This window comes from Acomys russatus, chromosome 10 (assembly GCF_903995435.1).
Source record: "Acomys russatus chromosome 10, mAcoRus1.1, whole genome shotgun sequence".
In the NCBI taxonomy this organism is placed as follows: domain Eukaryota; kingdom Metazoa; phylum Chordata; class Mammalia; order Rodentia; family Muridae; genus Acomys; species Acomys russatus.
Window position 1 is genome coordinate 33,391,452 of NC_067146.1, and position 16,067 is coordinate 33,407,518.

Here is a 16,067-nt window from a genome sequence, read left to right on the forward strand (position 1 = left end):
ATACATTTGAGCATTACAAGATTTAATCATATTACATTCATTTATTAGTTTCATCCTATTAATATGTAAGCACCTATAAAAATAATCCCACCTCTGTCTGCTTAGGAAGTATATCTTTTTTAAAAATTTATTTATTTTTATTTTATGTGCATTGGTGTTTTGCCTGCATGTATGTCTGTATGAGGGCGTCAGATCTTGGAGTTACAGACAGTTGTGAGCTGCCATGTGCGTGCTGGGAATTGAACCCGGGTCCTTTGGAAGAGCAGTCAGTGCTCTCAACCGCAGAGCCATCTCTGCAGCCCCAGAAGTATCTCTTTTTATGTACCTCTGTTCTACATGAAGAAAGCAATTGTGCAAGTATTTCCTTGGGGACACGTCAGTTGAAAACGTCCCAACTCCAGGAGCACATGCTGTTGTCACTTGCATCCACACTAATGGCCTTTCCCACACTCCCACCTCTGCTTGTGTCTTTTAACTGGACCTCTGGAAGGAGCCTCCTGGGGGCGTTCTCTGACTCTTCATTTTTCCAAAACACAGCAGCTGGAATGATGTAAATAAGATTACTTCATTCTCTGAGCACACGTGTGGTATTGTTTATAGAAGTTTTATTTATAATTGTCCAGACCTAGAAGCAGTGACGATGTCCCTTGGTAAATGGCTGAGTGAACATTGTGTGGTATATTGGACAATGGAAAAATTGCTGAAGGGAAATGACCTGGGGGCTAGAGAGATGTCTCAGCAGTTAATAACACTGGCTGCTCTTCCAGAAGGCCTACTCTCAATTCCCAGCACCCATCTGGTGACTCACACCTCTCGGTAACTCCAGTTCCAGGGGATCTGACACCTTTTTCTGGCCCCCACTGGTTCCAGGCACACACGTAGTGCACAGGCATACATGGCAGGCAAAACATTAATATACATGAAGTAAAATTTAAGTTGAAAAAAAAAAAAAAAGAAAAGAAAAGGAACGAAGAAACCATTTACTGAGGTGCTGCTAAGTGAAAGTCCTTACGGGACATCTGGAAGAAGCAAGTGTGGAGACAGGTCAGCCAATGCCCTCAGGTTGAGAGCTAGCTCTGGTTCCTAGCACTGTTGTGGCCACTTAGAAGGTAGCAGTGAAGAGTCGAGTTACCACATACAGTTTAGTAGCTTGGAAAAAGTCTTCAAGCAAACCAGTGCATCAGACAGTGCTGAAGTCACGTCCCTTCACCGCTTAGTTCAGCCGGCACTTCCTCAGGGAGATGACCACCACATCTCGATTCCAGTTTGCTAAGCACGCCAGCGGCCATCGGATAGGTGACTCATTTCTCTTCACTGTCTGTGACAGCTCACTTATCTTGTTCACTGCTGCCTTGTAACCTTTTGCTGACACACACGTGGACATCAGATAAATGATTGTTGAGCAAATAAGTGGTAACGGAAAGCCAGATGTTTTCCCCTGTTGCAAGGGAGTGTATTGGAGTAAAGAAAGCAAGCCAGCTGCGGCATAATGACCAAAGGAAGAGCACAGGACTGGGAAAAGAAAGTTGACCGTAACTGGGGGGGGGGGGGGTGCTCTGTCTCCGCGCTGGAGAGGAACGATTGAGGGGTACTTGCAGAAGCATGTGCCGACCTCACGGTAGCAGTCATCCCGCTTCACAGATCGCTAGAATGCTGTCTATATGCAGTTAAGAACTGTTGTCCTATTGGGACTCTAGGTGAGAGACTCAAGGGAGAGTGGGGAAATGGAAGGACCCAGAGAGTCCTAGAAACCTACAAGTAGATCATTATGACAGGCGGATCTGGGTCCTGGGGTCCTCCTCAAACTATAGCACCAGCCAAGGAAAATACATGCAGTAAACTTCGAACCCCTACCCAGATCTACCCAACGGATGGGACATTCTTCACAGTTGAGTGGAGAGTGGGGACTGACTTTCACATGAACTCTGCTGCCCCATATTTGACCACATCCCATGAGGAGGCCTGGTGGCACTCAGGAAGGATAGCAGGCTACCAAGAATAGACTTGATACCCTGTGAGCATATACAGGGGGAGGAGGTCCCCCTCAGTCACAGTCGTAGGGGAGGGGAGTAAGGGGGAAATGGGAGGGAGGGAGGAATGGGAGGATACAAGGGATGGGATAACAATTGAGATGTAATATGAATAAATTAATAAAATATACTTTAAAAAAAAAAAAAAAGAACTGTTGTCAGCAGAGTGCCAGAGCTGAGTTAGAAGTAAGTCCCACTCACAGCGAAAAGGCTAGGGAGCTTCCTGAAGGAGATGGCGTGGAAAAGCATCACATTGTTAACCAGGTGGGAGACTTGTTACCATAGCCAGAGAAAGTTAGAGGACAAGTACCATGGTTTCGGTCTGTAGACTGCTGTGATGGAAAGTAAGACTTAAGGCAGAGAAAAGAGGACGGTGCAGCTGAGACATGGTGGCACTGACCTGACTGGGCCAGTGGCGATTAGGGATATATTTAAAGGGAGCTTCAGTCTTGCAGAGTCCTAGAGAGTAACAAAAAGGAGAAAGTAAATGCAGGTTTTTGTGATGGTGATGGGATTTTTAGAATTTCAGAATTTGAGAAGCTTCAAGAAACGTTTAAAAGCTCTTCTGTCTGCTCTCCTCCCTGTCACTGAGGAATAGGGGCCCAGAACCGTAAGCTTAGCTAGGTGATCCAGACAAGCAGGCGCAGATCAAAGATAGGTCTCCAGTTTTCTTCTTCTTGTGAGGATTCTAGAATGCCAAGGCTTGGACACAGAAGATGATGTGTGGGCATGAAGCCACGAGAGTGCTGATACATTCAGGCTGCAGGAAGCTAAATAGCAAGCAGAGACCTGATGTGGCAGGAGTTATAGGTGAGGAAAAGAGCAGACGAGGCTCTCAGATGGCAATTGCAGTGAGCAGCATGGAGGCAGTCTGGGGAGGAAGGAGGGAGAAGGGAAGAGGGATGGCAAGGGAGAAGGGAGCAAGAGGCAAGCTGTGACCTTTGAACCTAAAGATGCAGGGCAGTGGTTATCTTTAAAAGGCCAGCGGAGGGCTGGGGAGATGGCTCAGAGGTTAAGAATATTGGCTGTTCTTCCAAAGGTCTTGAATTCAATTCCTAGCAACTATATGGTGGCTCATAACCATCTGTGATGAGAGCTGGTGCCTGCTTCTGCCTTGTAGTAGGCATACATGCAGGCAGAATGCTGCACAGATAATAGATAGATAGATAGATAGATAGATAGATAGATAGATAGATAGATAGATAGATAGATAGATGAGGAGAAAAAAAAGCCACCCCCAGTGGAAATAGAGTCATAGAAGCAGAAATCTCCATGAGGGAATACAAGTGTTTAAACTATTCAACCTAGGAATTTTATTGTGAACGAAAATATCCCCTAGATAAAAAGGAGAGTTAAGGGATGCTGCTTTCTAGCTGGGGAGGGGAAATGAGAGATTGCTATTTGCTTTCATTGAGGTTGTCTTTTGCAATGCTTGGCGTCATCCTTGAGGCCGAGTGCATGTGCTGTACCACTAGACTCACCTCCCAGACTATTTATTGTTATTTTATTGGGAGAACAAATTGCTGTCTATAGATGGAAGAAAAAGAGCCAATGAAGGCAGACTTCTACCCAGCTGAAGGTGGCAAGATCAGACATAGGTAGGGTAGTCAGGATGCAGAGAGATGGGTTCAGAGTGTGTGTACAGTTGCAAGTTCATGCAAGCCACAGTTTATAGAGGGCTTCCTCTCCCAGGCCCATGCTTATAGCTGTGCCTGCTTTACACCAGCTAGGCCTCACCACAGCTCGTCATGCAAACACTCCTTTATAAGCTCCAGAATACAGCTGAGAAAAGGAAAGTTTGATAATTTGTTCAAGGTCATTTTTCCTGTAAGCTAAGTGATGAGTCTGGACTTCAAACTCAAACACGTCTCTCTTCGACATTTGGTGCATCTTACAAAGTTTGCTGAGTCAGGTAGGAAAGAAAGACAGGCATAGTACATTAACTTCCATGGAAATAGTCATCCTTTGCACATATAAAGCACACTGGATAGAGCTTAGCACGTAGTACATACGATGTCAACTAAAAGATTATGAAAGAATCCCTACCATGCTCTTTCCATTCTGCCCAAGCCCTGGGTAATTCCTGAGGTTCTGCATGAACTCACCTCTCTCCCCTTTCTCAGCCATCACCGTCACTTGGACTGGGATTACTACTTTGGGCATTTAGTTTCTTATTTGTTGTTAATTTTTGAGGAGGCAGGGGTTCCAGTTACCCGGCTAGCTTCAAACTCTATATGGAGCAGTGGAGGATGGCCTTGAACTCCTAACCCTGTGGCTGCTCAGGTGCTACGTCAGCACCCCGGTCACTGGTGGGCTTCATCACACCCGGCTTGCTTGAGCACGGAAGAACCAATGCATTGGAGATGACTTTCGAAAGTATGATTTTTACAGAACAGTGCATAGTGAAGTTGAATGTTAAATAAGCTGTAGGGGGGGGGGGTAATGCTTAAAAAAACACACGTGGTTGCTTGACCACTGTCTTCATTACTGTTCTCTTGATGAGAAGGGACACCATGGCCAAGGCAACTTTTATAAAAAGAAAGCATTTAGTTGAGGGCATGCTTGCAGTGTTAAAGTATTAGTCTATGATCATCATAGTAGGAAGTAGACAGACATAGTGCCGGAACAGTAGCTGAGAGCTTTACATGCTGAATTACATAAAGAGAGAAAGAGCAAGAGTGCACCTGGCTCGAAGCCCACCCCCAGTGACACACCTCCTTCCACAAGGCCACACCTCCTAATCACTCTCAAACAGTTCCGCTACCTGGGGACCAAGCATTCAAGCATCTAAGTCTATGGGAACCATTCTTATTCAAGCCACCAAAACCATCCTTCTGTTTAGTCACCAAGTGTTACATGCAAACACTCCATTAAAAATGAAGTTACAAAGATGTATATGCTATCACTGCCTTCAAAGGAGTCAGTGTTGAGGCCATGGAGGAGTACAAACATGTCATCATAGTCCTATTAATTTCTTTTAAGGATTTTAATAGTCAACACAGAAAATTCAGATACAAAAAGTGCTTATGACAATAAGATGAAACTTTGTTCACACCTAAGCTCCTGTGAATCTGTCGTACATTTCAGAGGCAAAATTTATCATTAAGTCTACCTTTTTTTTTTTTTTTTTTTTTTTTTTCCTTCAATTTTTGGTCTGTTCGCTTTACAAAGAGCCTGCGGGATTTAAACTGTGAGATTATAGTGTGCATGTTACAAAGTATGCAGACTGATGGGAACCTCTGTTCATAGGCTACCCCCAATATATTTTTCCAGTAGTGATGTATATGGTTCTTTTTGTACTAAGCCAGCCTTTCATCCTCTGGTTTCTAATTGTGACTGAGGTATATACTTAAAGGATGGTCTGCTTAAGAAATGTTAACTAACTGTAATATTAAAGAGGTAGATCTGCGGCCGCCGGAGGCTTGTGTGGGAAATGATCAGTTTAAAGAACTAGTATAAACGTCTTTAGTAGGATTAGGTTTTTCTCTAAAACAGTTTGGCTTTTAGACAGAGAAATGTACTCTTTCATGGTTTAGTTGTGAAACCAGAGTCATTTTCTAGCTGCCGGTTGTTAAAAGAATACACTGGCCATCTTTGTTTCCTCTTCTGATAGAAGAAGGTGCCGCGGAGCATTGATAATGGGGATTGGTATCCCCTTTTCTGAGGACCCTGTACTGGGTACTATGCTAACTACTGAATTTACCTGTAGTGCACCTATGAAAACTTACATATTATAGATAAGGAAGTTGACATAGAGAAAGTCCTCTGACTGAAAGGCCTGTGCTCTGACTCCTACAGTGCGTTGCTCATGGAGCCACCATGATTTAGAAGCCATCCACTTCTTCCCTATTTGAGAAGCCACCCTCTATGCAGTGAGTGGGCATTCATGTCAGATTTTATATTTCATGTTAAAGCTTGTTTTAGTTAGGGTTTCTGTTGCTGCAATGAACCACCATGGCAAAAATCAAGTTGGGGAGGAAAGGTTTTATTCAGCTTACAATTCCACATTGCTGTTCATTATCAATGGAAGTCAGGACAGGAACTCAAACAGGACAGGCACCTAGAGGCAAGAGCTGATGCAGAGGCCATGGAGGGCCTCTGGCTTGCTCCTCATGGCTTGCTCAGCCTGCTTTTTTTGGAACCCAGGACCACCAGCCCAGGGATGACACCACCCACAATGGGCTGGGCTTTACCCCACTGATCACTAGTTGAGAAAAATGCCTTACAGCTCATGGAGACATTTCCTCAACTAAGGCTCCTTTCCCTCTGATGACTCTAGCTTATCTCAAGTTGACACACAAAACTAGCCAGTACAAAGTGGGAAAAGAATTCTGAGCTGGGCGGTGGTGGCACATGCCTTTAATTCCAGCACTTGGGAGGCAGAGGCAGAGGCAGAGGCAGGCGGATCACTGTGAGTTTGAGGCCAACCTGGTCTACAAAGCAAGTCCAGGACAGTCAAGGCTACATAGACAAACCCTGTCTCGAGGGTGGGGGGGAGAAGAAGGGGGGAAGAATTCTGGCATAGCCGGGGTCAGCCATAATTGCTAGTGTTATTGAGAAATAATCTTCACTGAGTTTAATGAAGGGGTTTGAATGAATGAGAAATTAATCAGGGGACACTGCATGTGTGATCTTTTGTGTTTTGAAGGCCACTTGGAAAGACAGAGTCAAAAGATGGGGTTAAAAAGCAATCACCCTAAGGAATTCCTCCACGAAAGTCCCTCTCTAGGGTGTCTAGTCATTGGTAGGGAATCCACATATAAACAACTAAAATTGTTGAATAACATGCCTTTTCATGAGTTAAGAATGAAGGAAATACAAAGTTAGGTAACTTCAGCAGAAATCTGCAGCTGAAAGGCATTCTCCAAACCTTAGTAATGCCTAACGTACTGAGAATAAAAGAATATGGCTGGGATTAAGATGAGGCAGTCACAGAATGCCATGGGCTATTTGTTCTCAGAGGTCAACCCTACCTATGCAGAGCCAGTCCTGTTGGCACATGTGTCCTTTCTGACGGAGCCCTGGCCCCTCTCACCCTATTCCTGGCACACAAGAATCCTCCTTTATGAAACTGCCACCTCAAAAACTGTACCCTTGGGCGGATGGCAAAATAGGCATGCTCCCTCCCTTATCAGATTGTAAGGAATTTGACCCTGCTTGTAGGAGAAGAGGAGAAGAGATGGAGGAATCCCTCTTCTAACAGTGAGAGAAGGTCTAATCTGGTCTGAAGTGAGTTTACAGGCTGAATTTATATTTCTTTGTTAGGGGGTGGTGGGCAATGCCTATGTGATTGACACAGCGAAACACTAGTCTCCTCAGAAGGAACCCACTTCCAACCCTAACCTCAAAAGGGTTTTTCAGAGACTGTTCCACAGAGAATGAAAGGGCAAAGATCTCAAGTCACATAAAACAGTAAGAGATGACAGGAATAGGACATATTCTAAACATACAAAAATCTAAAGATCTTAAACTATATGAAATATAAACTAAAAGTTTATTTTTTAAAAACTAATAAATCAAGTAAAATAATGGTTAGAATTTTAACTTCAGCAGGTGGCTCTGACAGATTTGAACATAGCTAAATAGAGAATTGGAGAACTGAAAGGTAGGAATTACTCAGAAAGCATTTCAGAGAGGACTTGTGACGGGGAAAGTTTCAAGATGCTTACTAAGTATGAAAGAACATCGGAAGTGAAGGAAGAGATGATAGCTGACGATTTCCCAGGACAAATTGCAGAATGAATAAACATATCCAGACACGATGCAGCTCATTCAAGGTGCGGAGAAGCTCCTCGGAGCCAGGGAAGATGATAGATTCGAACTCAAAGGACACTCGTTCACTTGTGTCCTCATGCATTTGCGGAGGAGGACTATTTCAAATTAGAATCCCATACTTTGTAAAAGTATATTTTAGGAACAAGTATAAACTAAGTTCTTTCTTTGTCTCTCTCTCTCTCTCTCTCTTCCTTTCTTTCTTCTTTTTTTCTTATCTATCTATCTTACTGTTAAGATTGACAAAACTCAAGCATGGCAAGTTAGGCATTAAAAGGAAATTATAAGCCAGGTGTGGTGGTGCGTGCAGGAAGCAGATGCAGAGAGTTCTCTGGGTTTGAGGTTAGCCTGGTCTACATAGTTCCAGACTAAATTGGAATATATGGTGAGACCTTATCTGAAAAACAAACAGACAAAGAACTCATAGGGTTGGGGATATAGTTCAGTGACTGGGTCCTTTCCTAGAATGGAACAGAACAACTGAACCAACACGTGGCATTTCCTATCCACCAAGAGACCAACTGCCAAGATAATTTTTTAGAATTACAGTGAAAATAATGCCACCAGCATCCCTTGATTAGAACCGAATGGGAGGCATGTGTATTTTATATTCAAATTGAAGTCATTGGCTGCTCACTGACATCTTCAGTTGGTGGCGAGTTTCTTAATATTTGGTCTTAACAGTAGGACCATGTCTTAGTGGGTCTTGACACCGGTTCAGCTTCCCAGCAAGATCCTGTTCAAGTCCCATATGGTTAACGTCATGTAGTCATATACAAAAGTCAGGAAGATGCTACTAAAACACGTACCAGTGTTTTCCTTTTCGTGCTGTTTCTGTTGCATACTGACCTGTGAGCAGTTTGTGTGTTACTTGAAGTACATTGTGTAACCTACCCACCCTGCCCTTCAGGGTTTTGCGGTTGGAACTGGGTCTTGAGCCTAGGGCAGAAACCCCTGCTGCAGCCAAGCTGTGCACCAGAAGGGTTAACTTGCTGAGGGGAAGCCAAGAGGAATGCTGAGGGATCAAGACGTGACACACTGCCCATTGTTGTACCAGCTCCAGATCAAAATAGACAATTATGCATGCCAAATAAATCCTAAACCTGTAAGGTCGGAAAAGAGGGGTGGCTCTGACGACAGGTGCCAGAAGCATTAAATAACCTCCTCAGACAAGGTGCACCACTGTTGTCTTGAATACTGTGGGGGTCCCCCAGTCTGGCATCCCCCCCGCAACCCCCCATGCCAGACAATGTGCATTCACTGCTGAAGTCTCAGTTAAGCCCCAGTCTCCCAGACCTGCTGGCTCCTGGTGCCCGCCTGACATAGAGGTGCCTTTGTGAGTGTAATTACCTTCCCTGTACGAGAAATAGTGTGTTTAGAGCTGTGTTTGCAGGTACTGCTAGAATAAGCAGGAATTAGCATGCAAAAAGACCTGCCCTGTCTATGACATCTGTATCAGCACCATCCTTCAGGACTGGCTTTCTTGCCTAATGCTGGGTTGATGGAGCTTTTGGAATACAACAGGATGAAGAGCTTTTGAAGGAGACTTTTGTAGGGTTGTGTGTATGAGTGTGTGTGAGTGTGTGTGTGTGTGTGTGTGCACACACATGCATAAGAGACAGATAGAGGGCAGGTCTTGTGTGGTGTATGTATCTTTATAGTCTTGTGCCAGCAGAACCGCCAGAGTAAACTTGAGCAAATGATTTCAGCAACTTAAGCATTGATTAAAGCTCCCTGTGTCCACACACAAAAAAAGGCTGGAAAGGGGGCGGGGGGAGCAATTCTTTTACTATAAGGATATTATGGCCTCAAGCTTCTGACTGACCCATCAGTTCTGGGCTCTGATCTTGAAGAAGCTCGCCTTATGCGTAAGTCGGAATGGTGGTGGAAGGCATTGCATTAGGCCAGAGTTGGAGTGCAGTCAGCTCAAGATGCTTTGCATGTCAGGTTGCCCGGAAGTTCCTCTTATTGTTCCAGGCTGCTCATCAGGGAGCCTTTCATTTAAAAGAAGGGGAAAAAAAATCGCATCTTTGCAGATAGAGGATACTTTAGTGATTAAGATAGAGAACTATATTTTGTGTTTAGTAATTTTCCATGTGTGATTACTGTGTACCCAGAAAACTCAAGGCCAATCAGGGAATAAGGGCAAATCCACCTAGCTAACTAGTGAGGAGGAAGCCAGAAACTCTAGGCATTTTCCTACGGAGGCAGAAAAAATACGATGTAAACGGTGCGCTCTATAGAATTCATTAATGTTTACTGGCCAGAGTTGTGGTTGCTGGCGTTGCTGGCGCAGGCTGCAAAGCAGCCAAGGTGTGTCTCTCTATTGCAGTTGACTGTGGAGAATGACTTGACCACTTAGTTGAAGACTTCAAGTTGAAGACTTCACACGGGGCAGGTAGAACTCAAGCCAAGCAGCTTCCGGTTTTGATGTTGGGCTGGGTAATGAGCGCTGACCACAGGATGAAGAATTTATCAAGAAATCTGATAGAGAAACATTTTCCTCAACTTTGGAACCTCCTATGAGCTCCTTTCACATCCTGCTTCCCTCCATTGCTTAGGAGCAGCAGCTCACGCATAGCCTAAGGCAGCCCTGTAGACTGGCACCTGCCTTTGTGACTGAAGCCTAGAAGGAAGGGGTGGTCAAGAAAAAGAGACCAGACGGGGGAAATTGAATAGGCCTGACTGTTCCTCTAGGTTTCAAAGTTACCTCTCCAGGAAGACTGGAGTCTGATGCCTTGGCCGGCCAAGAGAGGCAAAGGTCACCTTCTGTCTCACACAGAATTAGTGGCTGACAGGAGTCTCTTGAGCTGGTACAGGGTTACGGAACAATAGAGGTGGCACCAGAGGAGAGGCAAGGAAACACAATCCCCGCCAAGTTCTCTGCCCCCCCCCCACCGCCCCTCCCTCCAATCCCCCCCCCCTTTTTTTTTTTTGTGACAGTGAGCACTTCACAGGACTGTGACAGGTGTTACTCCTCCCCCCTTCTTTCCCACAGTGCCACTCCCCTCCTCTGCCCCTTGGTGTCTGAGACTATAAAGTTGTTCCCAGTGCGCAGCTCTTGCTCCACAGTAACTGGAGGATCCTCCGTGGACTCTTGAGTGGGTAGAGAGAAACAGTCTGGCCTTCACTTGCTGACGCAGCCATCCTGCCTGTGGACCAGGGCCAGGGTGGGAGTTCTTTCTCTTCCTGGCCTGTTCCTTGTCTCTAGTCTTCTTGGATCATCGGCAACTAAGACCCCTTACACAGCCTAACATTTCTTTGGCTTTGTATAAATTGTTAGACCACACGGCTTGTTTCTTGGAGTTACACACACAGCCTACTTCTGTTGTGTGCCCACAGTGTTCCACGGACAGCTCAGCCCTTTCTCCAGCTTCCCTCTTTCTACTTTGTTTCTAAGTTTGATTTCTGAGCAGGCCACTTGCCTTCGGTCCTTACTCATCTCTTCAGTCTCATATCTTCTGGGGGCATGTACAGTTGACCATGCTTTCAGGGAAGAGGGAAACAGTCTCAGAAACCCAAGGCTGATTCTTTTTTTTTTTTTTTTTTTTTTAACGTTAGCACTCTGGTACAAAATAAGTGGTTTCTGCTACAGCTTGTTAGTCTCAAATGAATAATGGATTTTTTGTCTCAGAAACTAAAATTACGGTTTTGCTTTCTAGAATAATTTTTCAAAGAAGCGAGTTAGTCTCCTTCTAGAAAGCTGACAAACCCCAGGCTCTCATGTGGCTCTCTCTAGTTCTGCCCTTCCTTCTATTGACATCACCAAAGCAAAAATCACTGTCCCCAAGAGCGTGCGTGCCTGGCAGCCACAGATTTTTGTTAAGGTGTTTTATAAATTAAATCAGGTAGTCATTTCTGAGCCCTGGCTTCTCCCAATCTGAAGCACGCGACACCTACAATAAAATAGGCAGATGTGTAAGTAGGAAAAACTCAAAACAGTTTTGCGAAGATGCAGACAGTGTGGAGCCACATGGAATCCAGGCCTGTCTATCGTGTACTTAAAGGATGCACAATAGAGAGTGTCGTGTTTGGGGGATTAAATGAATGAAGAGATGCTACTTGAAAGGTTGGTATCCGCAGCGTAGCAATCATCAAAGAAGGTGAGGAGCGATAGGTGCGCCGTGACTGATTAGGTGAATGGAGCATTGATGGCTATAGCTGAAAGGAGTTAGGGTCATCAATGGGAGGAAGCTGGAAAAGCAGAGCTTTGAAAGGGGTTAGAATATAGGGCCCTATCTGCAGGGAGTCCTAAACCAAGGGAATGCATAGGGTTTTAAAGGAGCAAGTAGAATAAAATTATAGACACTACAAGTAAAACCTCAAGGGGACACTAGATCATCCCTGCTCAAAACGAAACAGAAGCCATGCACCAAGGCTTTATGAAGGAAAGGAGTGAGCCAGGGCAACTTCAGCATGCCCCAGCTAGGGAGGTGTTGCTCATATTCATGGTCACGGTGCTCGGAAGCATTTGCGTTGCCTGCACTGGTGGCCTCTCACCAGTGAGAACAGTGGGCAGCAGATTAAATCTGTAGGTTGCTAAATAAGCATAAATTCCATTGCCAGATTTCTCTATAGGGAGATTTCGCCTCCTTAAGATAAACTACTATTAGCAAAGAAATAAGGACAGCACAGAGGTCTGGCCATAAAATGTACCATTGGAGAACTATATGGCTAAATGTGTAGTGAAAAGGAAAATTTGTAGGATGAATCAATGAAGAAACCCTCACGATTTATTCAGGAAGTAATGTGTGGTAATTTTTACTATAAGGAGGGAGCCATATTTAACTGATGTTTATTAAAATAGCATGTTTGGTGTACATCTGCGGACAGCAAACATATGTGGACAGTTAGCTAGAACTCACGGGGAAACCTGAAAATGGAGGACAAAAGAAATTAAAAAGCAGTGATTAGTTCCCTGAGCTTGTCCAAAGAACTGAACGACGTAAAGGAAGCCTTGGGTGCTCCATGTAGACATGGACCCTGTGCGTTACTGCACACTTCCCACAAGCTGAGAGACGGGAAAGAAAAGTCTTAGCTCCTAGAGGTTTAGACCTGTCTGCAGTTCTCTCTGAGACGACACTGGAACATAACCCTCAGATATGCAGTTTCCTAGATAAACATCCCGGGCATCAGGTTTTCCACGTGTGAAGTGGGGACTTCTTTCCTGTCAGGCGTCTAACAGTTTGGAGAGTGACAGGGCATCCTTGCGTGAGCTGACTGACACCCAGTACCTGAGAGGGGCCAGCCCTTTCGCTAATACCGTCATGCGGAATATACACATAAAAGTCTCCATGGGTCAATCAAAAGAGGAATACCCCCATCCAGGCAGACCTGGACAGCATCCAGATCCCAAGGCTTTGTTCTGGTTGGAAGGCTGAGCTAAACTAGGATTAGATTTAATAGGATTAGGTATAAAGTTCCACTTGTATCCCTCATGTAAGACAACTAATTAAGTTGGACCATACCTGGGCTAGTAACAGTTGCTGTGGAAAAAAAAAAAAAGACTGAGGTTTTTAATGCCTCTAGATCTCAGTGTGAGTCAGGAGTGAAATGTGTTAGGAGAAATCAGTCACCGTGAGTGACAGCTGCGTGCTGGTGAGGAGCTCTGACCGACACGAGCCAGCATCAGGCAGAAATCCTTGGTGCTGGATAACTCTGCATATCATTGGGTGTGGCCAGATCTGTTGCGTCTGGGTGGATTTGTTCTTTTCTTTTGTGAATCTTTACAAGTGGTGGAAATTTGGAGCATCAGAAGAAATCTGTGAAAGAAGCAGGATTGTATTGTTAGGTGCTGAAAACGGATAGTTTCCTTTCCACCCGGCCTGCCTGAGAAACAGTATATGTGTTGTCGTTTGCAGTGTTTTATTTCTTGGAATCTTCAATGCTCGGGGCCTCAGTGTGACATGATTTTGACATCAGAAATTATTTAGTGAAAACTCCACTTCTGAAGTTAATTGTTCTACATTGTGCTCTTAAATGTGTCAGAATTATGGTAAATATTTTAGGGTAGGCATTTATCAATATTTCATAAACCCTAAACAGTGGAAAAGAATCCAAGAACTCTCTGAAAAGGTGTATTTTTATGTATGTGTAATTTTTTTTTTTTTCTGGGAAAGACTCCAACACTTTCATCAGATTCTCAAATAATACAAAAATTGGACGTTTCCCTTTGCATCCACGCAGCTTGTCTCTCTCCTGGTGTGTAAACAGAGTGGTGCCTTGATTGTTGCCTCCTGCCTTACTTTTAGACCAGCCAACAGATCGGCTTTCCACCCATCGAGGCTCGAGAAGAGTCACAGGCAAAGAGTTCCAAAATGGTTTTAATTGAAAGCTCAGCCTTAGAGTAACGGTGAGCTCCCCTTTCCCACGTCCTTGCACCCTGTGACAGATCTAGTTGTGTTTGGAAGACCACGATGCAGACTTGCTGCTTCAAGAACTCGGGTCGCGTTTTACTGTTCCCCTCTTAGTGTAGGAGTACAGATTCGGTCTTCTCCAGGAATATTTTGTCCTGAGGTGAGTTCCAGAGAAGCCTGACCTTCTCAATGGGACGTGTGTTTCATGTGGTTTTTCTTCCCCTTGCAATCCTCACAGGGTGCCAAAGCATGCTTTCTGCGGGACATTCCTTTCTCAGCCATCTACTTTCCATGCTATGCCCACGTGAAGGCTTCCTTCGCAAATGAAGACGGGCAGGTCAGCCCAGGAAGCCTGCTCTTAGCCGGCGCCATTGCTGGTAAGTCTTACCCATGCTGCACTGCGCTTCCCCCAGCACCCACCCCAAACCCTCCAGCTCTAGCCCTAACGCCAGCCGTGCCGAGGAACTGGAATCTGGTTTTCTGACAGTTTTTGGCTGAGTCCACATGACTTTCTTTGAGTAGGTTCTGGAGGGCAGATAAGAAAGCAATCTTTATTTTGCCAAGTTAGATTACTAGGTGAACTTGAGCTTTTAGAAAGTGTTCCCCAATGATTCTTTGATTTTTTTTTTTTTTTATTTCTTCTGTGGAACTAGTAGATTCTAATTTAAATTCCATATTCTTTCCTAATTTCACTCAGTAGCAAAAGAATGAAAGTGGTTGGCCTGAACTTTTAAAATCTTAAATGCTTGTGCCCTAAAGGTTATTTAAACAAATTACTGCATGTAAGTGTGTCTAGAACTTAAGCGAAAGTTATTATTATTTACTTAGAAGAAGTGTAATGCAACTGCAAGTGACTAGAAGTGCCTTTCCGGCCAGGGTTAGGCGGTGTTAAATGAATCCTAGAGGCAACCGCCGCCTTCTTTAGTGCTGTGCTGCACCAACTAGGAATAAAACACAGAAAAATGGGGAATTAAAAATAGACATTGATGATCAGCACAGTGGGGCATCGTGAACCGCCCCATCCAGAGATGCTAAGGGCTGGATCTGGCTAGACTAGCTCTCAAAGTGGTAACAAACTTGTCATGAGTTACCAAACCCTAGGGCAGTCCTGGGCTGCCTGCCTCCAGACTTTTTTTTTTTATAAACATGTTATTCTCATCAGATTGGAGATTAGAGCTCTTCCTAAAAAGCAAGATGGGAGGCGAGCAGCAGCTCTGAGTTGCTACATCATGCCTCCCTCCCCTCTACGGCAGGGACCTCAATGGCAGGAAGCCAGGTCCCTTCTCCTGTATAAGGCATAGAGGCTGGTCTTTGAGCTAGGGCTGTGATGTCTGTCCAGGTGGTTGAGGGTCTTAGTTGTTTGAGAAGTAATGAGAGACAAATGCCAACACTAAGGAAGCAAGATCTGGAATCCAGAATTCCTGTTTGCGTTTCCAGCTCCTGTTCACTGTGTTCTGAGTGGTCATTTGCATAAGTATCAATGAGTGGTCATTTGTATAAGTGTCAATGAGGGAAAATGGAGATGATACTGTAGAGTCCAGTGTGCAACGCAGGGAAGGGGAGCCTCATGGGAGGCTTTTAGCGTTGTGTCCAGCAGATATCATGTGTTCAGCAAATACGAAGACTGAATCTAGATTCTAGAAGAACTGGCCCATAAATCACTCCATAGCGCCAGACACTAGGTTAAGGATGAATTCTAGAGCTCAGCTGAGGATGGAGGACTCTTTCTTATCCTTGTTTTCCTCAGCTATAAAAACTATTTAGCTCTTCTCTCAGGGAAAACAGACACTGGCTGGGAACCAGTTTCCTGTCTGGGTAGGAATATGCTGGGCAGCCCGTGTTACCAGAGCTGAACATTTGTTTTCTTTTATATTTCCCAATTAGGAAAGTTATACAGTTCACTGTAAAA

General features: G+C 44.6%; 1 protein-coding gene across 3 annotated transcripts in view; it reads left to right on the plus strand.

Moving 5' to 3' along the window:
- Slc25a13 (solute carrier family 25 member 13) overlaps positions 1-16,067 on the plus strand; it is a 190,417-nt gene that overhangs the window by 164,384 nt on the left and 9,966 nt on the right. For all 3 annotated transcript variants that reach the window (XM_051151955.1, XM_051151957.1, XM_051151958.1), the window contains exon 15: positions 14,397-14,535. In XM_051151955.1, coding sequence (XP_051007912.1) covers positions 14,397-14,535 — 139 coding nt within the window. The remainder of the gene's footprint in view (positions 1-14,396; positions 14,536-16,067) is intronic.